General features: G+C 39.0%; 1 protein-coding gene across 1 annotated transcript; it reads right to left on the bottom strand.

The window, feature by feature from the left end:
* Nucleotides 1-1,996: 1,996 nt before the first annotated feature.
* LOC149012071 (exopolygalacturonase-like) lies at nucleotides 1,997-6,926 on the bottom strand. The gene is made up of 4 exons (XM_089158990.1): nucleotides 6,600-6,926; nucleotides 3,379-3,668; nucleotides 2,604-2,829; nucleotides 1,997-2,215 (listed from the first exon to the last, which is right to left on the bottom strand). Exons 1-4 carry the CDS (start codon nucleotides 6,924-6,926, stop codon nucleotides 1,997-1,999), a joined length of 1,062 nt encoding a protein of 353 aa, XP_089015116.1.
* Between the last annotated feature and the right edge of the window lie 17,948 nt (nucleotides 6,927-24,874).

The following is a 24,874-nucleotide window of genomic DNA, read 5'->3' as shown; positions in this document are numbered from 1 at the left end:
ATTTTTTATATGTATATCTTTTCTAGAGTCCTTTCACAATGCCATAATGAAGTTGCATGGGTCCTTTTATGCTACTACAATTATCTATTTTCTAAACTCAATGGATTGATTCAATTGCAACACCAGCTTGGCCACTGGTTGAGGACCACGAATATTAAAATCCGAATGCCATCTCTGCAGGTGAATAAACTGATTTTGCCACCTTCCATTACCCAAGACGCTACACCTCTAACATATATCCCTCATAAATGAAATAAAAAATTATAAAAATTCATCCCAACAAATGTTAGTCCACCCCTGAACTTAATTTTCAGGATTTCCTCACTAGATCTCACTACACATCCATAGAAATAAGTCGAAGATTGGATCTGTTGATCAATGAACAACGAAATTGGATGCTTTGCAATTCATCATACTCCAGTTGGGGTATCATAGTTCTCCGATAAGAACCAATATGCACAGAAGATGCGAGAGAGTCAATGTTAGGGCACCTTGGATTTTTCCCACAACACCAGCATATGACTTCTTCCCTTCCCTACCACCAACACCTACATTACCTGCCTCCTCAGGATGTTTCAAACATTGGAACACAAATTCTCTTGGAGCCCCCATGTCCCTCGGAGCTTCTCTCTCTCCTCACTTTCTTTTCTTTTTTTCCAAAGAAGAAAGTAAACTAAATTTCCAATAAGGATTTCTTTTTGAAATTGTGGAGGAGGCACAAAATTACTTTGAAGATATTTTTTTAAAAGGTATTAAATAAATTACCAAGAATATGTGACCAAAAAAATGTATAGAAAATAATAGGTAAATAAATGATAGGTAATAAGAAAATAAAGGTATTTCAATTAAAATAGAGGATAAATTCATCAAGTTAATTTTTTTTTTCACGAAATAGGAATACACGCACTTTGTATAACTAGTAAAGTACACATGCAATGCAAGTGAGTATTTGATGGTTTTTGAATAATTATAGGTGTGTTGATCACTTGATTTCATTTGGTAGTGGCATTTTCGTACAATTTTTTTTATGACAGCTATTGTAGAATATGGAGTTCGTATGAGAATTGAGATGGTTAATTCTAAGCATGAATATCAAGAGGTTGGGCTTTATTGAGATGATTAATTACAATTAATACTAAATTGCAAATGAATATGTTTTTCTTTTCCCTTTTCTATAAATAAACGATTGGATATATTCGTAATGCCATAGTGACACTTTTCTACATCTTTTTTTTTTTTTTTTTGAAGGAGTGGGGTGGGGTAGAGGTATTTTTAATAGATTTAATTCTCTAATGGGATTTGAGACAGTTGGGATCTATGCATGAATATCAAGAAGATCATAAGTTGGGTTTTAATGGAGGGGATTCATTGCAATTAATATTAATATATAATTAGAATAAAAGACTAATTAATGAGCAAGTACAATAATTTTTTTTTACATAAGTAACCAAACCCTTTTGGCGAGTAATTGAGGGTATTCTAGGAATAAAAATTTTATCATCCTCCATGAGTTCATGCGTTTATAAAAGTAGTATGTTAGTATGATTTACTTCTGGAAATCGAAGCGGATTGGATGCAAAGTAAAGTGAAATTCTAATAATCAACTTCTAAATTATTTGAAGTTATATATATTGTTTCTTAGAGCAATGAATACGAATTATTAGAAAATTTGCTTTTTTAAGTATGAAAATTTCCATTCCCTTCCTTCAATTTCCTTGCAACCAGACAAATCGACCATCAAAGATTGAATATTTAGTAAGAAAATTAAATTTCAATATATTGAACTTTGAATCAAGTCAAAGAGAAGTAGTAATATAGGTAGGTAGTTATCTTTAAATGGAGAAGGTCTCAGATGCTTTTCTCCTTCCATAGTTTCTCCTTTGCTGAGGTACTTGAACCAAAGACAACTAGATACTCCAGCTTGAGGAATCACTCTTCAAAAGCAATACATAAGAAGCCAAGTACACAGATGTACGAGAATCAAAATTGAATGGACTCAAAAACATGGACTTGGCATTTGAACACCCGAGGCAACCCCTTTTGCATTCTCACAAACAGAGGTGCTGTCACCCTCACTTGATTTCAAATCAATATCAACGAGCTCTACTCCTTCGCATGGTACGGCTTTACTACATATGAGGATAACTGCTTCCTTGGTGGCAGATGTACCCTTGATGTTCTTGAAAAGAATGTCTGTGAGTTTCACACGTGAAGGCTGTGCATTGGATAAGGTTAATAAATGCTATTAGTAATCTTAGAGACAAGGTTTACAAAGCCAATATATAATTACCAGCCTTCAAGTGAAAAAGACGAGGTAGAGCAATCAGGATCCTCTCCTGTGACCTGATCGACCTACCTCCCTTCTATCGAACCCAAAAGGGGATGGTTATACGAACATACTTATGCCAACCTAGACAAGGTGAGCTCACATATGAAGTCTAATTGGGTGGGGAGCATATATGTATTAACTTGATGAAAAGAGAGTGATTCTAACAAAGTGCTAATTGTGCTTGGAGAGAGATTGTCAATGACTGTGTACAATCAAATTGGGTAGTATTTTGCTGATGTCACATTATTTTACTCGTTGGGCTCATCGAACTTACCGAGGAGTCACAGTGGTTCTTGTCACAATATTCTTGGTTGATGATGATGGGGGTTTTCACATTTTTCATGATAAGATCCTCAAATATAACATTAGAAACTTTGTTATCTTCTGATGCTGGCCAGGTTTTGATCCGGACGCCATTGTCAGTTCCATAAAAAGTACAACTCTTCACTGTGAAACCGTTCACTTCCTTTTCATTTTGATATCTCCCAAGGCTTCCCAAGCTGCAAAACAAAGAACAAAACTTGGAGAAAGCCGTTTGAAACAATTTTCATCATCCCTCCTTTTCTTGTTTCTTTTTTTTTTTGGCGGTGGAGGGGGCTTTCAGATTTAACCCAACCATAGGAGCCTTAATCTAATACCTAGCCCTGAGTACCCCTGCTAGGGCCAAGCGTAAACTTGACCTAGACCAACCCTAGTAGGGTTTTCCCAACAACTGCCAACCCCTAGTTCACCTTGATTATCATGCGCCCATTTAGTCATGGAACTTGCAAACCCATTGCATCCTACTAGGGCTAAGCCCAAGCTTTAATGCACATAATATCATGGAAATAACGAAGCTCATCAAAGCCCATTTATATCAAGCACATGCTTTATACATGATGAACCTAGCCCACACCTAACTTCAAATACAGGCCCAATCTAATCCTATTTGGGCTTAGGGTGCTTGTGCTAGTTGCTTTTTCTCTGACACCCCTTTATTGTTTTAGATCTGATGTACTAATTACTAGGAGATTTATCAAAGTATTTAGGCATGATTAATATGTCATTACCTGATGCCATGACCTGGTCCACAATTCACATTGGAGACTAAAATGTTGGAAGTACCATCTCCGACAGAAACACAATCATCACCGGTTCCAATATTACTATTAGTAACAGTGATACCGGATGAGTCGCCGATGTGCACACCGTCAGTGTTTCGGCTCGTCGCAGGGGCTTGGATGTTGATATCATGGATGGTAAAGTCACTGCTTTCAACAATACCTATGTGAAAAGCCTTACTGTTGATTAAAGTGATGCCGCTTAATGATCCACCGGTAATTGCAAAAAGGCACAAGGTCTGCAACAAAAGCAAAAGTTCAAAAAGGGAAACAAATTTTAAGGATCCAATTGTTTTCATGTAAAAATACAATAACTCACTGATTCAACCATTTTGCAGTTTGAATTGCCAGTGTGAACACAACTACTGCCCCAAGAGGCTTCTCCTTGACCATCCAGAGATCCAGTCTCGGACCCAGTGATATCCAACTCGTTTAGACTATCAAATGTGATCCATGACTCGGTACCCATAGAAGGAAGTGTTGGGAAATGCCATGTCAGCATTTGCCACATCAGCCTCTATTGGTTTTGATGATAATAAGCATGAATTACTAATGGCTATATTGAGTTATGATGTTTTAGTTCAAGATGAAAACAAGTGGACCAACTCCAAGTCAAAGCCATATGCTCAAGTCAAAGCCAAGATCATGCCAAGATAGACATGAAGATGGACATGAAGTCTAAGTCAAGATGACCATGCCAAGATGGACATAAAGACCATTGCACAAAATCAAGTTGAAGATCAAGTGGAAGATCAAGACTTACGTTGAATTAGGGCTTAGGACACTCTCGCATACACATTCATGTAAATGCATCAATTATATGTAATTCATATTACTAGAGTGACCTAGGACATGTTAGTGAGATGTACAATGCTTAGGGTTGACCAAAAAGTCCAAAAACCCAAGCCATGTCCCAGCCCCAACTTAATTCAGCAAAACAGAGTTCAGACGAACAGCCGTCTGAGCAGACGGATGTCCGTCTGTTTTGATAACCCTGTTTCTCAGAAACAATAGAAGACCAGACAGATGTCCGTCTGAGCTAGTCCAAGCCAGACGGACGACCGTCTGCGCAGACGGACGTCCGTCTGGCCCAGATTTGACTATAACGGGCTAGTTTAAAGAGAATATCCTCTACAGCTGTTTACAACGAATACTTTTGAGACGGATGACCATCTGGGCAGACGGACGTCCGTCTGGAACAAAATCTCGCAAAGATTTTATATCCGTTGGGGAAATGGGGAGGGCAGTGACTTGAGGTCTATAAAAGCCCAACCACCCCCATTTGAGAATCATTCTTCTCCCCCATCAAGCACATATTCACTCACAAGTGAACAAGCAAATCCTTGGTGTTCTAGCATCATTACTGTCCTTCCAACTCCATTTAACTTTGAGGGATATTCCAAAGTTAATAAGCAAGGTTACTGAAGTAAAGCTTGGAGTTATTGAAAGCCATTGAAGTGTATTGATGCTTGTTATTCTTGATTCATTCATTGCATCACATTCACACAAGAGGTAAAGTGTCACATCTCTTGTAAGGTAACATCCTTTCTTTGTAATTGTTTCAATTCTAGTCTAGGTAGATTAGAATTGGTCTTTGGGTGCTCTTGCCCGTGAACAAAGATTGCTTGGGTGCTCTTGCCCATGAACAAAGATTGCTTGGGTGCTCTTGCCCATGAACAAAGATTGCTTGGGTGCTCTTGCCCGTGAACAAAGACTGCTTGGGTGCTCTTGCCCGTAAACAAAGATTGTTAAGGGGTGCTCTTGCCCTACTTGCTAAACAAAGATTATTGTAAGGGTTTGATCTCTACCCATTGTATTGAAAGAGAATCCATTAGTGGAAATCTCTCTTGAGGCCAAGAGAGGAGTTGACGTAGACTTGTAAAGTCGAACCACTATAAATCTTGTGTTGTGATTGCTTGTCATTGTTTAAATTCATTTGAATTCTCAATTTACCTTGTATTTCCGCACAAACCGAAAAATTGGGACAATCCACTAGTTGCAACCTAATCACCCCCCCTCTAGGTTGCACCAACAAGAAGCCTAGTAAACATATTAACATAAGAAGCCTGCCCGAATCCTAATTGATTTCTCCTAAGCAAATAAAGACTCAAAGACAAGTGAGAAAGGCAAACGAGCTATGATCATAAACAAGGATCAGGCAGAGCCTTAGAGACCTTGCTTGGGACGAGAGGTTTGGTTGATACGAACTCCAACAGATGTCTAGTGGACTTCGTTCAAGTTGTAACGCTTGTGGGAGGGAGTTGATATTTATGCTCTGAATTTCCATACTTATTTGGGCTTTACACGTGAATTTAGCTAGAGAGATCTTAACTCACTGTTCTTGTTAATATTAACTGTGCGGTAAGAAATCCACATTTGAATAAGGATCGGCTGCCCTTTTCTTTAGGAAAAATAATGAGAGAAAAAAAAGAGAGTAGGTAATATGTGGTTCTTTGGCTTGTTAGTTTGGTTCTGCTGTTTCGCAGTTTGTTTTTCTCTCTTTTTGAGTGAGTGGAAAGTTTTCTTAAAGAAGGTTCTTGGGGATTCTCCCTCAACTGAGTATACCACTTGATAAGGAACTGGTGAGCGATGGGTGTATTGGGGCAATTGTTGTTGCCAGTTTGAGTGTTTATTTTTCCTTGTAATCCTTTTTATCCCCTTTTCATAAAGACGTTTTATTTATTTTTTGTAAAGAAGAAAAAAAAGGGGTTTATGTTGGTCTATGGTCAGGCTTTATGTACGGATGATAAATTTGGGCACCAATCTGGAAATTAGGGATTACCCCAATATAGAACCACACACAGAAGAATGATCCTAAATGTCCACGGAATGATCATTCAACTATTGTATAGAAGAAGCCTTACACATACTTAGTATTTTTTTTTTTTTTGGTACGACACATGTTCAATATTTTATTTGTTTGTTTTAGTAAATATATTCACTTGTTAAATAGAAGGTTAAGATGATTTTCTTAGGCTTGGGTTTCCCTCCTAGTAGGGGATGGCCCATTACTTGAGTTATCCCATGTGGTTTATGGATGGGCAAGTTTGTTTTTCTCTTAAGAGGTCCAAAGGGGGAGAAATTGCTTGTTTTTGTGGATGAAACAATGAAGGAAGGAATCCCAAAATAGAGAAGAAAGACCTTAAGTCCCGTTTTTGGGTGTGCCTTGCCCACATGGCATTCAGGACGATGTAGGCCAAGTCTATCGGAAAGCTGACGTAGAGAGCATAGGTGACGTCGTGCGCCTCCATTGGAGAGATCTTGTCTTCGTGCCCTCCTTTAGGCACGAGGTTTCCGCTATCAATGTGTGAGATCACTCTAGCAGATTGAAGCATGCACTTGTCCTTCTTAATAGCAGTGCACTCCTCATCACAGAGAATGGACAAGATCAGCCGGTGCTCAATCCAGTATAATATGCTGTCGAACTCACAGCCTGGTGCAATCCATCTTCTCTCACTTGGGACGTAAGGAAGTCCAGTATGTGTGCTAGTGGCCATGTGGAGAAGGGGATGTGGATGTCCCACACCTTGCTTTCTATCACCAATCATCTGTCCTCTTCACCAACTAGCTCCTCGTGGTAAGTCAGGTTCCACAATGCAGAGGACCTTGATAAGCTGGTGGAATAGGAAGAGTGGGATGAGTATCTTGGAGGCAGTGTTGAAGGTAACACATATTGGAATGGCAAGGGACAAAAAGGGCTACTTTGTGCACAACAAAGAGATTTTGGAAGAACACGTAATATTCCTTGGGGAACGACCAAGTATGGAAGATGTTGAATTGGGTGTGGTAGGGAAAAGCTGGATGGCACTTGAACCAGTCATCTCTTATGCCATATGTAGAGACGAGAACTGCCAAATTATCTTGATAAGTGGTTCTGCATCGGCTGATGATAGTGCGACAGGGGATATCACTATAAATTGGTGGAGGTAGGTTGGAGAGATGAGGTGGTCCAATGTCGTCATCAGAAGGAGACTCGCCATTGGGGGGATTCAGAGGTGGTCTTGAGGACGAAACCTCAGGAGTGAATGGAAAACAAAGAGGGAGGACAGATTGGATACCTGGGGTGGCTTCAAGGGTCTAGATAAGAAATATGTTGGCACCTTATGTTTGCCTTTGGCATCTTTTACTGTAAATGACCATTTACAGAACCATTGCGCCCATTTTAACAATTGATAATCTAGAAGCATCTTTGACTTGAATTGGAGTATGTGGGGGGAATGTTGTCATATCCATTTCAATCTGGAGCGTATGACCAATGAGGTGGATCTGAAACTTTTCAATGCCTGTTCTGACAGCAAGGATCTCTCTAAAGTTGTTATGGTATGACTGTTCAGCTGTAGTGAAGATACCAACCTTTATAACCACAAATGACAAACCTGTCTTTTTCCATGGAGTTCTTCGAGAGAGGACTGCTGCCCATAATTTGTCATTGGCATCTATTTGCAAAATGCAGGTACTTGTAGAGGGGATTGCCAACGGAGGGAGCTTTTGGGCAATTTGCTTAATTTTCTTATATTATATGTTGACTTGTGGTAGCATAAATGGTAAAGTGATCATTGATCGATGGAGTCTTGATAATTCCATCTTATACTGGCTAATCTAAGGGATCTTGAACATATTCTCTTATACACCCCTTCAAACTCAACAGGGATGAAATCAGCTTGAGGTTGGATACCGAAAGATTGAAGCAAGCACAAGATAATGGGTTAGTGAAAATGTCAACCACTTCATCTTTACTTTAGATGAAGCGGGCACCCAAATTGGCCTTGTCAACCACTTAATCACTCACTAGGTGAAAATTGATTTCAACATGCTTAGTTTTAGCATAAAACACTGGGTTGGAAGTGAGATACGTGGCCCCTACATTGTCACACCATAGTGTTGGAGCAGAGGGGAGAAACACTGTAGTTCTTTTAGTTGAGATATTAGCCAAGGGAGTTCAGCAGTAGTATCAGTGAATGCACAATACTTGGCCTTCATGCTTGGTCTAGCCACAGATGCTTGCTTGCGAAAAATCCATGATATCAAATTGGTTCCATGAAAAATTGCAAATCCTCTTGTAGATTTTTGATAATCAGAGCAACCAGCTTAGTCAGCGTCAGAATAGGCAGATAACTTCACACCAGGTTGTTTATTGAAGATGAGGCCAATGTCAACGGTGGCCGTGAGATAATGAATAATTCAATTTACGGCTGCCCAATGATTGAGAGTTGGGCAACGCATGAATTGACACATTTTATTAGCTGTGGATTTGATATCTGGACAAGTAAATGTGGCATATTGCAAGGCGCATGTACAAGGATACAAATTAAGATCACTCATTGGAGTACCAAAAACTTGGATAATTGGGCTGATGTAGCCATTGGAGTATACACCAGTTTGCAAAGAGACATATTTATCATGGCCGGAAAATCTAGAATGTATTGGCATTGTGTAAGAACAAGGCCATGAGAGGTAGGGAGCACACTAATTCCAAAGAAATAATGTAGAGGCCCCAAGTCCTTGTTAGCGAAGGTAGATGACATGGTGCTGATGAAATGGGTTAGTGTTGCATCACTATTGCTAGTGATAGTGATCTCATCAACATGAATTAACATATCGATCATCGCATCAACCTTGTTGCATATGAAAAGAGAGGTATTAGTCTTCAAACCTATAAAACCATTTTCAAATAGAAAGGAGCTAAGATGATCAAACCAAGCATGTGGGGCATGCTTTAGGCCATTATGTGAGCGTCTGAGTCAACATACATGGTTAGGACGAAGAGGATTGATGAACCTTGGATCTACTACGGTGCTGGAAGGTCACCACATAATGATGTTCAATTTTCAGTTATTGTTGATGAATTTAGGGACTGGGGTCCTCTATGGTGCAAAGCAGGTCACCAATCTGGCAACTAGGAATTATCCCAATATAGAACCACACACGGAAGAAAGATCCTAAATGTCCACGGAATGATCATTCAACTATTGTATAGAAGAAGCCTTACACATACTTAGTATTTTTTTTGGTATGACACATGTTCAATATTTTATTTGTTTGTTTTAGTGAATATATTCACTTGTTAAATAGAAGGTTAAGATGATTTTCTTAGGCTTGGGTTTCCCTCCAAGTAGGGGATGGCCCATTACTTGAGTTATCCCATGTCGTTTATGGATGGGCAAGTTTGTTTTTCTCTTAAGAGGTCCAAAGGTTTCCGCTATCAATGTGTGAGATCACTTTAGCAGATTGAAGCATTCACTTGTCCTTCTTAACAGCAGTGCACTCCTCATCACAGAGAATGGAAAAGATCAGCTGGTGCTCAATCTAGTATAGTATGTCGTCGAACTCACAGCCTGGCGCAATCCATCTCCTCTCACTTGGGACGTAAGGAAGTCCAGTATGTGTGCTAGTGGCCATGTCGAGAAGGGGATGTGGATGTCCCACACCTTGCTCTCTATCACCAATCATCTGTCCGCTTCACCGACTAGCTCCTCGTGGTAAGTCAAGTTCCACAATGCAGAGGACCTTGATAAGCTGGTGGAATAGGAAGAGTGGGATGAGTATCTTGGAGGCCGGAAACCCTGTTGTTTATAGGTCCGACAACCCGAAGTAAAGCAAGAAGTCAGCTTTGGGCCATCCCAGTGGAGGACTTGGTGTCTGGCTTTGAATCCATGAGTGTTGATGACAATGTGCTATTTATGGAAACTGAATCTTGATGAAGATCGGATTAGTTGATGGACTTGGAGTGTTCTCTATCATGGTTTGAAGGCATTTCTACCTATTAGGTAAGTCACTTGGTGTGTGTGCAAAACCCCTTGATGTTTGGATTTGTTCTAAGCCTTCAATTCCCTGTTTTGAACTTGCTGAACTAATTGGTTGACTTGACCAGTCGACCAATCCACTCGACCAATGGGTTCTGTCTTTGGTAATTAGGTCTTGCTTGCTCTATTTAAGTCCAATCTCGAGTCTACTTCGTATTTTCTGCCTCCAAACTCTTTGGAACGAACCAAAGACCTCTGCAAGTCATCTCCCTTGCACTCTTGGTGTTTATCTTGACGGATCTTCGTCAAAACTTGTGTTCTTATACAAAAAGGTATGTTTACACTCTCTTCTTCTTCTTCATCCTTATTTTCTTTCCTTTTTAAGTTGAGACAGTAGAGGAGATGTTGCATTCTCTGTTGCAAACATCTTTGAACTTATCTCTCATGATCTTCCTAAGGATTAAAGGCTAAAGCAATGTCCGTAATCATGATCATTGCAAGCTTTTGAAGGAATCATGATCTAAATCATGATCTTGTCTTCGTTTGTCTTTGATTTAAATTCTGATGTTCTTAGATCTATTATATTGATCATATTAGTAGTCAATCGCTGTGTTTTCTTTACATAATCCATGATCTATCAATCTCTAGTTGTTTCTCCTCTATCATACCATGCTTTCTTCAAGAATCATGACTGATACATCTATGGTAAGTTTTGTTTCCTTATTTAGATTCATGTTCTTAGATCTATTTTCTTGAAGATCTAAGTATGCCTTCCATGATATCTTTATCAAAATCAATGATTCATTCTCCTATTGTTCTTGTCTATGATTTGTATTTTGAATTCTTCAAGAACCATGATTGATCTAATTATGGTAACTTTTTGTTTCCTAATTTTTAACTTGAAAACTTGATTCGATTAGTGTTTTGAGGTCCTCTATATGTTAGGATACTACCAATGTAGTTTACCCCTTGTTTAGTACCCTCTTGAACCACCAAATTCGGTTCTTTATTCTTAAAACTCTGATTTTGTAGGCCACTGTCTCCATTGGTTGACTGATTGGTCGACTGAAACAGTAGACCAATCCAATCGACCAATGAGTACAGCAACTCCATATTTGGTCTGTTTTGATATCTTTTCTTTTAGGGATCTTTCCTAATATGTTGTATACACTTGTCTAGGACCATCTTCTCAAGTTTGTCAAGATCTTACTTGATTTCTTAAGATTCCTTTGCAAGTTATAAAAGGTAAGGATGGTTACTTCCTTAACAACATAAATTGTATATCTTAGTTTCTATGTTTGAATCTTGTTAGTTTATCTCCTTAAATAGATTCTTACAATGTTATACTACTGTTGTACTGTCTTGATATCAGTAGCATTACTTGTTTATATTAAATAGACTGATGTATGATTTACTTACCAGTTTTATACAAGTTGAATGTAATTATTGATTTCTTTCCATATATGAAGTTACCATATATGTGATGTTATGGATTGATGCTTGTGTATGCTTAAGTATGGTTTGGAAAGGAGAGGTGTTCCTTTTGACACTTCTGTCCTAAGACTACTACGGGAATATTATGGGATGTTTCCGGAGATGCCCTTTGGACACCTTTCTAAACTGTTGGATGACATATTTAGGACTGTCTAGTAGTGTTTGGCTAGGATGTCCCGTTATGTCAGACCCTAATCGGAGGGGTATTAAGACCGAACGACCCGTGGTAGCAATGGGGATTCATGGGCACTCAAGACCGGTAACCAACCCGTGAGAGGACAGGAATCACATTGTGGGGACCATTTATCGGTAGGGTTGCATATGGTTAGACTTGGGCTCACGGGCACTTAAGACCGGTAACCAACCCGTGAGAGGACATGAGAGCTTCCCGTTTACCATATGTGGATAACCAATAGGGTTGATGAGTCCGTAGTCAGGGACTATGAGGACTCTAGTGTGAAGGATACCGGAAAGGATCGCCAGGGGCGAGGAATGGACGTATCTGGATCTGACTTGATGTAACTGAGTAGAAGACTTGCATTTGGCTAGGCTTTAACCCTGACATGCGCCGGTACTTAGACCAATGGTGATGTGAGAGAGTGGTGACCTATACCCCCAGCCATGGAATATCCTGAGGGATGAAGGACCCATTACCAACTGATGATGAGTGAATGAAACTTTCCTAAAGAAGTACGGTGCTATGACTTAAAGCATGTCTGCCAATAGAGACCAGCATACATAGAGTTAGATTCATACATTCATTGTTTGTCTCATACCATATTGCATTTATGTTTGTTTTGTAATCCTGCTATTTATGTTATTATGGATTTAATTGCCTTACTGAGTTTCTTTGAAACTCATTCCTTTTGTACAATGTTTTGTTAGATTATTCTACAGGTTCTGAGTATCATGACTGCTCGTATGAAGAAGCGCAAGGAGAAGAGGCATATCTCCAGGAAAGTGATTGCGGTTACGACAATTACACTGAAGATTCCGCGAGTGGTTATGCTCCTTACGATGCTTAGTCCGACCATAGAGTGGAAGCGCCCTTGTGCCATTTATGAGATTTATACTTATAGGGATATTGTCTATAAGATTGAGAACAATTTAGTTACCTATTGTACCTGCTATTGGGATTAGATTTCATTCTGTTTCTTCTCTTTTAGAACTACATTTCCGCTGGTTGTAGAGTGGGATTTCGCCTCACTTTACTTATTTGATTTAGACACTCTGATTATATTTAGTACTCTGATTTATATATGATTCATTCTTTCCTTAGTTGGATCTTTGGTTTATATGTTGCACATCGATTATTATTGTTCATGATTATGTTATTGTTTATGTGGGAGGTTGATTACTCGATACCTGATCTTCGGGGCTGTGGATCACACTCTCGGGTATGCCAGTTAGGGTACCGGATGGGAGGATGTGACACAGTGTTGAAGGTAACGCGTATTGGAATGGCAAGGCACGAAAAGGGCTACTTTGTGCACAACAAAGAGAAATTGGAAGAACACGTAATATTCCTTTGGGAATGACCAAGTATGGAAGATGTTGAATTGGGTGTGGTAGGGAAAAGTTGGATGGCACTTGAACCAGTCATCTCTTATGCCATATTTAGAGACGAGAACTGCCAAATTATCTTGATAAGTGGTTCTGCATCAGCTGATGATAGTGCGACAAGGGATATCACTATAAATTGGTGGAGGTAGGTTGGAGAGATGAGGTGGTCCAATGTCATCATCAGAAGGAGACTCGCCATTGGGGGAATTCGGAGGTGGTCTTGAGGACGAAACCCTAGGAGTGAATGGGAAACAGAGAGGGAGGACAGTTTGGATATCTGGGGTGGCTTCAAGGGTCTAGATAAGAAATCTGCTGGCACCTTATGTTTGCCTTTGACATCTTTTACTGTAAATGACCATTTACAGAACCATTGTGCCCGTTTTAACAATTGAGAATCTGGAAGCATCTTTGACTTGAATTGGAGTATGTGGGGGGAATGTTGTCATATCCATTTCAATTTGGAGCGTATGACCAATGAGGTGGATCTGAAACTTTTCAATGCATGTTCTAACAGCAAGGATCTCTCTAAAGTTGTTATGGTATGACTGTTCAGCTGTAGTGAAGATACCACCTTTATAACCACAAACCTGTCTTTTTACCATGGAGTTCTTCGAAGAGGACTGCTGCCCATAATTTGTCACTGGCATCTGTTTGCAAAATGCGGGTACTTGTAGAGGGGATTGCCAACAGATGGAGCTTTTGGGGAATTTGCTTAATTTTCTTATATTATATGTTGACTTGTGGTAGCATAAATGGTAAAGTGATCATTGATCTAGGGAATCTTGATAATTCCATCTTATATCTGGCTAATCTAAGGGATCTTGAATATATTCTCTTACACGCCTCTTCAAACTCAACAGGGATGAAATCAGCTTGAGGTTGGATACCGAAAGATTGAAGCAAGCACAAGATAATGGGTTAGTGAAAATGTCAATCACTTCATCTTTAGTTTAGATGAAGCGGGCACCCAAATTGCCCTTGGCAACTTAATCACTCACAAAGTGAAAACTGATTTCAACATGCTTAGTTTTAGCATAAAACACTGGGTTGGAAGTGAGATACGTGGCCCCTACATTGTCACACCATAGTATTGGAGCGGTGGGGAGAAACACTGTAGTTCTTTTAGTTGAGATATTAGCCAAGTGAGTACAACAGTAGTATTAGTGAATGCACAATACTTGGCCTTCTTGCTTTGTCTAGTCACAAATGATTGTGAAAAATCCGTGATATCAAATAACGAATAATTAAATTTACGGCTGCCCAATGATCGAGAGTTGGGCAATGCATGAATTGACAGTTGTTGTTGCCAGTTTGAGTATTTATTCTTCCTTGTAATCCTTTTTATCCCCTTTTGATAAAGATGTTTTATTTATCTTTTGAAAAGAAAAAAAAAATTTATGTTGGTCTATGTGGTCAACCTTTATCTACGGATGATAAATTTAGGAACTTGGATCTGCTACGCTTGAAGGTCACCACATATGATGTTCAATTCTCAGTTATTGTTGATAAATTTTGGGACTTGGATCCTCTATGGTGCAAAGTAGGTCAACCATCTAGCAACTAGGGATTACCCAATATAAAACCACACACGGAAGAGAAATCCTAAATGTCCACTGAATGATCATTTCAATTGTTGTATGGAGGAGCCTTACACATAATTAGTATTTTTTTGGTACGACACATGTTCAATATATATATATATATTTTTTTTTTTTGTTTCAGTGAATATTTTCACTTTTTAAATAGAAAGTTAAGATGATTTTGTTTGGTTTAGGTTTCCCTCCAGGTAAAGGATGTCCCATTACTTGAGTTGTCCCATGTGGTTTATGGATGGGAAAGTTTGTCTTTCTCTTTAGGGGTCCAAAGGGGGAGATATTGCTTGTTTTTGTGGAAGAAACTATAAAGGAAGGAATCCCAAAATAGAGAAGAAAGAGCTCCAATCCCATTTTTGAGTGTGCCTTGCCCATATGGCATTCAAGACGATGTAGGCCAAGTCTATCAGAAAGCCGATGTAGAGAGCATAAGTGACGAGTGTCTCCATTGGAGAGATATCTTGTCTTGGTGCCCTCCTTTAGGAACGAGGTTTCCACTATCAATGTGTGATATCACTCTAGCAGATCGAAGCATGCACTTGTCCTTCCTAACAATAAGGCAGTCCTCATTATAGAGAATGGACAAGATCAGGCAGCGCTCAATCCAATATAGTATGTCGTCGAACTCACAACTTGGCGCAATGCATCTCCTCTCAATGGGTGCATGCCTGAAGCGAGTAAAATAGAGTTTATCCACCTCCTCTAACCTAAAGAGAAATGGCATTTGGGGCTCCTATGCATGACCCCTCATCACTACCTGACGACCTCCACAAGAAGCCATGAAGATCTGACAAAAAAAAATGAGGCGTGAGAGTGACAAAAGGTGTGGGAGTTGTGTGGTTTGTGTTTTGAGGGGTCACGAGTGGTTAAGTGAAGCCTAAAAACAAAGATTTTCTCTAGTCCAAGTCTCTAAGAAAGAAAACTGTAAATCGATAAATTTGAGACAAATCTGAAAAAGTTGTGAGATATGAGAGAAGATTACCTGACAATATCCACAACATGAAATTCTTGGATCTTAAAAGCCATGAATTTCTTGTATTGTCCAAACCAACTAGGTCCCCTAGGTGGCATGTTGCCAATTGTTAAAGTAAATGAAAAGGAAAAAGAGAAGATAAAGAGCACACAAAGAATTTAACGTGGTTTGGTATTCGACCTACGTCCATTATAGTCAAGTTTGATCAGTGCTTTATGCTTTGATTGCATGTCCTATTTAAAGATGATTCATGTTAAAGAATCTTTTTACGCAAGGAAAGCCTAGATGGATGTGTATCAATAGGAATGTTGTCTTATCTAGTGTCTATCTTCGTTCCAGTTGAAGTTGTATTAGCAGGGATCTTATCTTGACTGGTGTATATCTTCTTTCCAATTGAAGATGGATATGTATCGGCAAAGACTTTATCTTGCCTGGTGTTCATCTTCTTTCCAATTGAAGATGGATGAATATTAGTAATGATCTTAGCATAATAGTAGGTGGCTGCCTTCTTTTCAACTGAGTTTGTTGTTATGCTTTGTACGACACATCGACCCTTTGTTGAATAGATAGACAAAGATTTATCTTCTATTATATGTTGACTTGTGGTTGCATAAATGGTAAAGTGATTCTGCTGATCTATGGAATCTTGATAATTTACTCTTATATCATGCTAATTTGAAGGATCTTGAACATTTTCTCTTATATGCCCCTTCAAACTCAATAGGGATGAAATCAATGTTGGTGCAACCTAGAGGGGGTGATTAGGTTGCAACTAGTGGATTGTCCCAATTTTTCGGTTTATGCGAAAATACAATGTAAATTGAAAATTCAAACGAACTAGACAATTTCAAGCAACCACAACACGGGATTTATAGTAGTTCGACTATACAAGTCTACGTCCACTCCTCTCTTGGCCTTAAGAGAGTATTCCACTTAATGATTCTCTTTCAATACAATGGGTAGAGATCAAACCCTTACAATAATCTTTGTTACGGGGCAAGAGAACTGATGAGCACATTTATGTGTGAAATCTTAGGGCATAAAACATGCATTTTACACACTTAGAGTGAAGTTACCTTGGGTTTTATGTTGTTTTTGCAGATTTTAGGATTTTTCAAGATTTAAGCAAATATTTGGAGTTTTGGGCTTGAATCATGCAATTTTACACGTCAAGAAGTCCATTCAAATTCTCAAATGCAAAAAATAGGCCTGATTTGGAGCATGATGGGATAGAGATGTGTGATTATGGGCCAACTCCGAAATATTGAAGAGATAAAGAAGACAAATTTGATCTATGGCTGAGATTTTAAATCAAATCTACAGAGATATTATTGAGAGAGTCCAAATGGAAAAGAGTCCTTGCATACCTCAATATCTTATTTCCTATCTTGGATTTAATTAAAGAAAGAAAAAGAGGAAACAAAATTATATTCAGAAAGAAAAAGAAGAAAAATCCCGTTTTTGAATGCCTCTGTCCAATTTCGATCAAACCCTTCATCGAACGATCATCCGATGTCTGATCGTGCTGATTTTTGGAGGAGAGCTTCACGACTACTTAAACCTTAAATCCAACGGTGGAATTATGCATCTGATCTCTCTAAATTAGCGTGATTAGTACGTCAAAACCCTAATTGGCTGAGTCAGATAGAAACCCTGAGTTTTATTCAAATTCAGCCGTGCTTCATATCTCATGTAAACTCTATAAAAGGAGAGCATACTCCATCAAAGGAGGACATGTTCTAGAGCTTAGTAGAAGCATTCTTTCTTCTCTCTTCAGTTTATTTAGGCTTTCTCTAGTTTTCTTTGCTTGCATTTGTGAGATTTAAATTTCTAGATTCAATGTTTAGGTTTAATTTTCTTATGTAATGCAATTCAAGTTTCAAGTTCAAGTTTCAAGTTGTTAGATTCATTTTTCTCTGGGTCTAGCAATTGAAGATTTAGATCATTCTAGATCTAGATCTGGTTGTTAGGGTTGGTTGAGATTCGAATTATTTGTTCAATTTGCAAGTAAGTAACCTTCTTCATTAATCTTCTCTCCTCCCTCCATTCCTGCTTCTATCTACCCCTCCATATTCTTAATTTAGGATTTACTTTCAGTATTATTTATTGTTCCCTTCCCCTGGATCCTTGATCAGAGATGCCTACAGTCGTGCCTCTCTTTGGTTAAGGCTTCCTTTTCCTTTTATTGCTTTGTTTATTGCTTTGTTATTTACTTTTTGCCTATTCATTCATCATCTCGGACCACATAACCGGAGCAAGCCTACAGTCGTGCCTCTGCTTCTGGTGACGGGTGGTGTTGCATCTGCATTTTAGCTATGAACTAAATTTTACTGACTGCTTTAACATACTAACTGGTTTTACTTTTTTTTCCTTTTTATTTTTATTGTTCGCATTTTTTTTCCTGTCTTTTATTTATGCATTGATTGTGTTTAATTTATTTTTCATTTCAATTCGATTGCATTAGACGTATAGATTAGGATCGTTTAGTTTAGTTAATTAGTTAACAAAAATTGAATCATTCCACTCTCGCATTACTATTAAGAAGTTGAATTATAAGTGACATATCTCCTTGAGATCGACCCGTTAGCTACAGGATACCGTGCGCTTGTGGTTACTTTTAAATTTCACAAACAAGAACCCTTTACAATCTTTGTTTAGCAAGCAAGGCAAGAGCACCACTTAACAATCTTTGTTTACGGGCAAGAGCACCCAAGCAATCTTTGTTCACGGGCAAGAGCACCCAATGACCAATTCTAATCTACCAACCTAGACTAGAATTGAAACAGTTACAAAGGAAGGATGTTACCTTACAAGAGGTGTGACACTTTACCTCTTGTGTGAATGTGATGCAATGTGAATTGTATGCTCAAATGAAAATGTATGCACCACCAACGCCTTTAATCACCTCAAGCTTGGCTTCCACAAGCTTGCTTAATACCTTGGAATGTTCTTCAAGGTTGGGGAGAAGGTGAAAGGCAAAGCACAAGGCTTTCTTGCAATTTGAGAGCTTAGGATCACTTGGGGAGTGGGTGATCAAGTGTGTGTGTTCTTACTCTCAAATGAGGTGAATTGGGTTTATATAGAGCACCTTTGAGTGCCAAAACCCAATCCCCAACGGATAGAAAATGGACACATTTTAAGTCCACTTTTCAGCCCAGACGGACGTCCATCTGATCAGACGGTCGTCCGTCTGAAAACAGCCGTTAAACTAGCAGTTATAGGTTGTTTTTACACCAGACGGAATTTTGTCTGGGCAGACAGTCATCCGTCTCAGAAAAGAGCCGTTGCAAACTAGCCGTTATTGGCTAAGTCAGGGCCAGACAGACGTCCGTCTGCCCAGACGGAATTCCGTCTGCCAGACGGAAATTCCATTTGGCCTTCTGTGATTGAAAACACAAAAATGCTAAACCAGACGGGCATCCGTCTGAGCCCTGTTTTGCTGAATTAAGTTGGGGCTCGGACATGGCTTGGGTTTTTGGACTTTTTGGTCAACCCTAAGCATTGTACACCTCACTAACATGTCCTAGGTCACTCTAGTAATATGAATTACATATAATTGATGCATTTACATGAATGTGTATGAGAGAGTGTCATAAGCCCTAATTCAGCCTAAGTCTTGATCTTCGACTTTATTTTGTGCAACGGTCTTCATGTCCATCTTGGCATGGTCATCTTGACTTAGACTTCATGTCCATCTTCATGTCTATCTTGGCATGATCTTGGCTTTGACTTGCATATGGCTTTGACTTGGAGTTGGTCCACTTGTTCTCATCTTGAACTAAAACATCATAACTCAATATAGCCATTAGTAATTCAGGCTTATTATCATCAAAACCAACAAAGGCTGATGTGGCAAATGCTGACATGGCATTTCCCAACAATCACCTTGAGGTTGGATGCCAAAAGATCGAAGTGAGCACGAGATAATGCGTTAGTGAAAATGTTAGCCACTTCATCTTTAGGTTAAGATGAAGTATACCCCCAAATTGCCCTTGGCAGGTTTATCACTCAGAAGGTGAAAGTTGGTTTCAACATGCTTAGTTTGAGTATGAAACACTAGGTTGGCAGTGAGATACACGGTCCCTACATCATCAAACCATAGTATTGGAGTGGAGGGGAGAAATATTGTAGTTCTTTTAGTTCAGATATTAGTCAAATGAGTTCAGCAGTGGTATCAGTGAGTGCACGATACTCGGCCTTCATGCTTGATCTAGCAATAGATGCTTGCTTGCATAAAATCCATGATATCAAGTTCCATGAAAAATTGCAAATCCTCCTTTAGCTTTTTGACAATTAGGGCAACCAACCCTGTCAGCATCATAATAGGCAGATAACTTCACGTCAGGTTGTTTTGTGGAGATGAGGCCATGGTCAACGGTGGTCGTGAGATAACAAATAATTCAATTTATGGCTGCCCAATGATTGAGAGTTGGGCAATGCATGAATTGACATATTTGATTAACTATAGATTTGATATATGGCCAAGTAAATGTGGCATATTGCGAGGCACCTGTACTAGGATAAAAAGTAAGATCACTCATTGGAATACCAGAAAACTTGGATGATTGGGCCGATGTAGCCATTGGAGTATACACTAGTTTGCAAAGAGACATATTTGTCTTGGCCAGTAGATCTAGAACGTATTGGCATTGTGTAAGAACAAGGCCATGAAAGGCAGGGAGCACACTAATTCCCAAAAAATAATGCAAAGGCCCCAAGTCCTTGTTATCAAAGGTAGACGCAATGGTGCTGATGAAATGGGTTAGTGTTGCGTCATTATTGCTAGTGATAATGATCTCATCAACATGAATTAACATATAGATCATCGCATCAACCTTGTTGCATACAAAAAGAGAGGTATCATTCTTCAAACTTGTAAAACCATTTTCAAATAGAAATTAGCTAAGATGATCAAACCAAGCATGTGGGGCTTGCTTTAGGCCATTATGTGAGCATTGGAGTTGACATACATGATTAGGACGAAGAGGATTGATGAACCTTGGAGGTTGAGACATAAAGACCTCTTCATTGAGAACTCCTTGGAGAAACACATTTTGGACATCAAGCTGGCCAATAGCCTAAGATTTGGGAATGGCAAGGGACAAGACCGTCTAAGTGGTAGTGGGTTTAAAAACGGGACTGAATGTTTCATTATAGTTGAGGCCTCCCTCTTGATTGTAACCCTTGGCAACAAGGCGTGCTTTGTATGTATGAAGACTGCCATCAACCTTTCTCTTAATATGAAACACCCACTTGCGACCAATGATGTTCAAACCCGAACAAATTGGGACAAGGGCCCAAGTACCACTGCTTGTGAAAGCATTTAACCCGCAATCCATGGCTTGATGCCATTTTGGATGATTATTTGCAGTAGTGAAGGAGGTGAGTTCAACGGTAAGAGGGGCCGAGATAGCTACCTAAACTTTGGGACAATGAGTGCCATTGCATTGATGAGTTACCATGGGATGACACTTGGGAGAAGGTGGGTCAATGACATGGTCATTAGCGGGAATGGGTGTGGCTGGGGAAGGAGAGGGCGAAGTCGATGTACTAGGTGAAGGGGAAATTGGTGGAGAGGATGGTGAGGTGTTGGGAAATGATGATGCACTAGGGGATGGTTTAAGGATGGTTTAAGCATGCCAATTTATAATGCACATCCAAATACCGTTAAGTGATCATCAGTTGGATGCAAACCATGCAATCCAAACACTGGAGAGGCATTTTGTAGTATAGGGGTGGGAACCCGATTGATAAAAAAAACAGTTGTAGTAAATGCATATTGCCAAAAATTCCAAGGTATAGAGGCATGTGCAAGTAATGTTAGACTAATCTTTACAATACCACGATGTCAGCATGCTGCACATCCCTCCTGTTCATCTGAATGAGGGCATGTAACACGATGTACAATACCAGCTTGGTCAAGAAAGTGAGAGATTGTTCGGTACTCCCCACCCAATCCCTATGAAGTCTCTTAATTTTGTGGCTCAAATTGATTATTGACCAACATTTTAAACTTCTGAAACGCAGTAAATGCGTTAGATCTAAGGGCAATTGGATACATCCAAATAAACTTACTAAAAGCATTAAGAAACATAGCATATTAATGATGTCCTTCTGTACAAGAGAAAGGCTTGATGAGCATGACTGAATTGCTGGTGACAATCAAGGGCCTTATGACTCCTTTGTTGCAGATCTAACAATATGTTTCCTTTATTAAATGAAGGATGAGTACTAGAACCATGGTGAGAGTGGGAGGCAACATTGTTGGAAGAGTGTCTAGCTAAAATATCAATGAGAGTGGGAGCCACCACAATAATTGCCAAAATTTTCACGATACCCACGGCGACATGAACCATTCCAATGAGCATTGCTGCCACCAAAATTATGTGACTGACCACTGCAAGCCTTATTAGCAGTTGGATGAGATATATTGAGGAGAGCCGAATCATCTTTGAGTTGGTGCACTTGTGTCAAAAGCATAACACGAATATCACCATAAGTAACGGAGAACCCACAGGTGAAAACTAAGTGGACAAACACAACATACTATGGACCTAATTGATGATCCTTCTTCTTTCTTCTTCTTTTTTGGTGGGGGGGGGGGGGTAATGAGTAAACTTATTCATTGCAAGAAAAATGCCTGAAATCCATATTACAAGAATCTAGAATCCAAGGAATGGATATGGGCCAAACTAGCTCAATCGTACAATATATGGTCTTGCATGGGAGAGAATTCACAACAAAGTTGGACTTTCTCAAAACATACTCAATGGACAAAATAGGAAATTGTTGTTGCAAGGTTTTAATTCTTCTACTTCATTCCACTGATCATGAAGAGAGATTAATGTTTTATATATATTTTCTAGAGTCATTTTATGAAGTTGCCTGGGTCCTTTTGTGTTACTACAATTATCTATTTTCTAAACTCAAGGGATTGGTTCAATTGCAAAACCAGCTTGGCCATTGGTTGAGGAACATGAATAATAAAATCGGGATGCCATCTCAGCAAGTGGATAAACTGATTTTGCACCTTCCATCACCCAAGACGCTAGACCTCCAACAAATCTCCCTCGTACATGAAATAAAAAATTGTAAAACCTCATCCTAGTGGATGTTACACCACCCCCGAACTTAATTTCCAGGATTTCCTTACTAGATCTCACAATTCAACCATAGAAGTAAGTCGAAGATTGGATCTGTTGATCAATGAACAACATTATTGGATGCTTTGCAATTCATCATACTCTTGTTGGGGTATCAAAATTCTCGGATAAGAACCTATATGCATAGGAGATGGGAGAGTGTCAATGTTAGGCACCTCCGATTTTCCCACAACAACAACATAAGACTTCTTCCCTTCCCCACAACAAACACCTCAATTCCTTGCCTCCTCAAGTGGTTTCAAACATTAGAACACAGATTTCTTGGAGCCCCCATGTCCCTCGGAGCTTCTCTCTCCTTTGTCATTATTCGAGTTGAATCAAATTTAGGAAAATATTTCTTTAGATGGAAAAAAAAAAAAGTTAACTAAATTTTCAATAAGGATTTTTTTTGAAATTGTGGAGGCGTATAATAATAGGGGTGTAAATGGATAACCGAAATCTGCTTTTGAATTCGCATTCACATCTATTTAAGGGTATCCAAATTCGTCCCATTACTAATAGGAAGCGGATATGGTACCCATTTCTTATCGATAATTATCCGATTAAGTTACTTATTTATATTTATTTTTCTTATTTTTAAAAATTTTTTACCTATGATATGTGACTATTTTTCTATATTTTCTACTAAAATAGCCACGAAAGTTAATAAATTCTTAAATTTCAAACATAGTCCTTACAAATAAAATGGTAATGATGTAAACAACTAGTCAAGAACTTGTATTCAATCTATATTCATGCCCACTTAGAAGAATCTACTTAAGAAAATAACTATCCGATTATCATCCAAATCCGACTCAATTTGTCAAAAAACCGATAGGATATTATCCGAATTCGTCCGAAATAATAGGATGCAGATATGGTATTACCACTATCTGATCTGAATCCTGTCCGTTTACACTCCTATAGAATAAAAGTTATTCATAACGTCAATTTTTTACTACAAGCATGTTATAATCCTTTTTATTAGACTTAGAATAATACTGTTGCACCATCCATGTGAAATGTCCATAACTCCATATTGTAAACCCCCTCCTTTTTTTTCTGTTAAGCTTTTTTCCCCAAAACTTATGTTTTCTATAGATTGCAAAACCTCAACAGCGTGAATGAACTAGTTACATGGTGGTGAATGAATGGCTAAAGTGCCATGCTTGACTACAGTTTGGAGAAAAAGAATAATAAGTCAGAGTTCGGATCCCTTAGAGCTAGAGGTGAAGCTGCTTCACCTTTTATTTAAATTATATGTAACAGCTACTTTTCTAGGACTACTCAAAATGCACGTAAACTAACCTGGTGGAATCTACTATTGGAAACAGAACCGTTACTGTAAGGAAGCATTATGGTTTCATCTCCTCCTTACGAAATCAATCATCCAAGAAACTCAGTTGGACAAAATAGCAAGTGAACTCTTACCATTGATGAGTTTATCCCCAGTCAACTGGCTGATCCTCTTGGAATTGAACTCCTAGAACAACATTCTGATCGACTAACTCGAACGCAATCCCTGAAACTGCTCCTGATCAATCAGCATGTTATAATCCACTAGTTTCAGACAACATCAAGCAAGTTCACATAATTCTTGATTAGATTTCTTGAACTGGCTTTTGTTCTAGTTTTAACCCTTTTGAGAGAAAGTTACAGCTAGTGAGGCAAAGTTGGACTTCCCTTACTAAATAAGGAAATATTAATTTAATTTTGACGCCTTTCTTGCAAGGAGGGTTACTTACAGTTAACAGTTCATGGCTTCCTGGGGCCAAGTTTTCGGGCAAATGCAGAATATGCATCATGCTTTTGATCCACAGAATTGGGACGAGTACTAACCCATAGTGTGCAGCAGCAGATGCCAATGTCAACGTGGCATCAAGATCTGCACGGTGCAAAGCCGATACCAATTGCACACCCTGAGAGTGATCTTAAGAT

The sequence above is a fragment of the Hakea prostrata genome, chromosome 6, assembly GCF_041222555.1.
Source record: "Hakea prostrata isolate BN-2017 chromosome 6, UWA_Hpros_2, whole genome shotgun sequence".
NCBI lineage: Eukaryota > Viridiplantae > Streptophyta > Magnoliopsida > Proteales > Proteaceae > Hakea > Hakea prostrata.
Note: the sequence above shows the minus strand (reverse complement) of the source record. Positions and strands in the feature narration are given on the sequence as shown.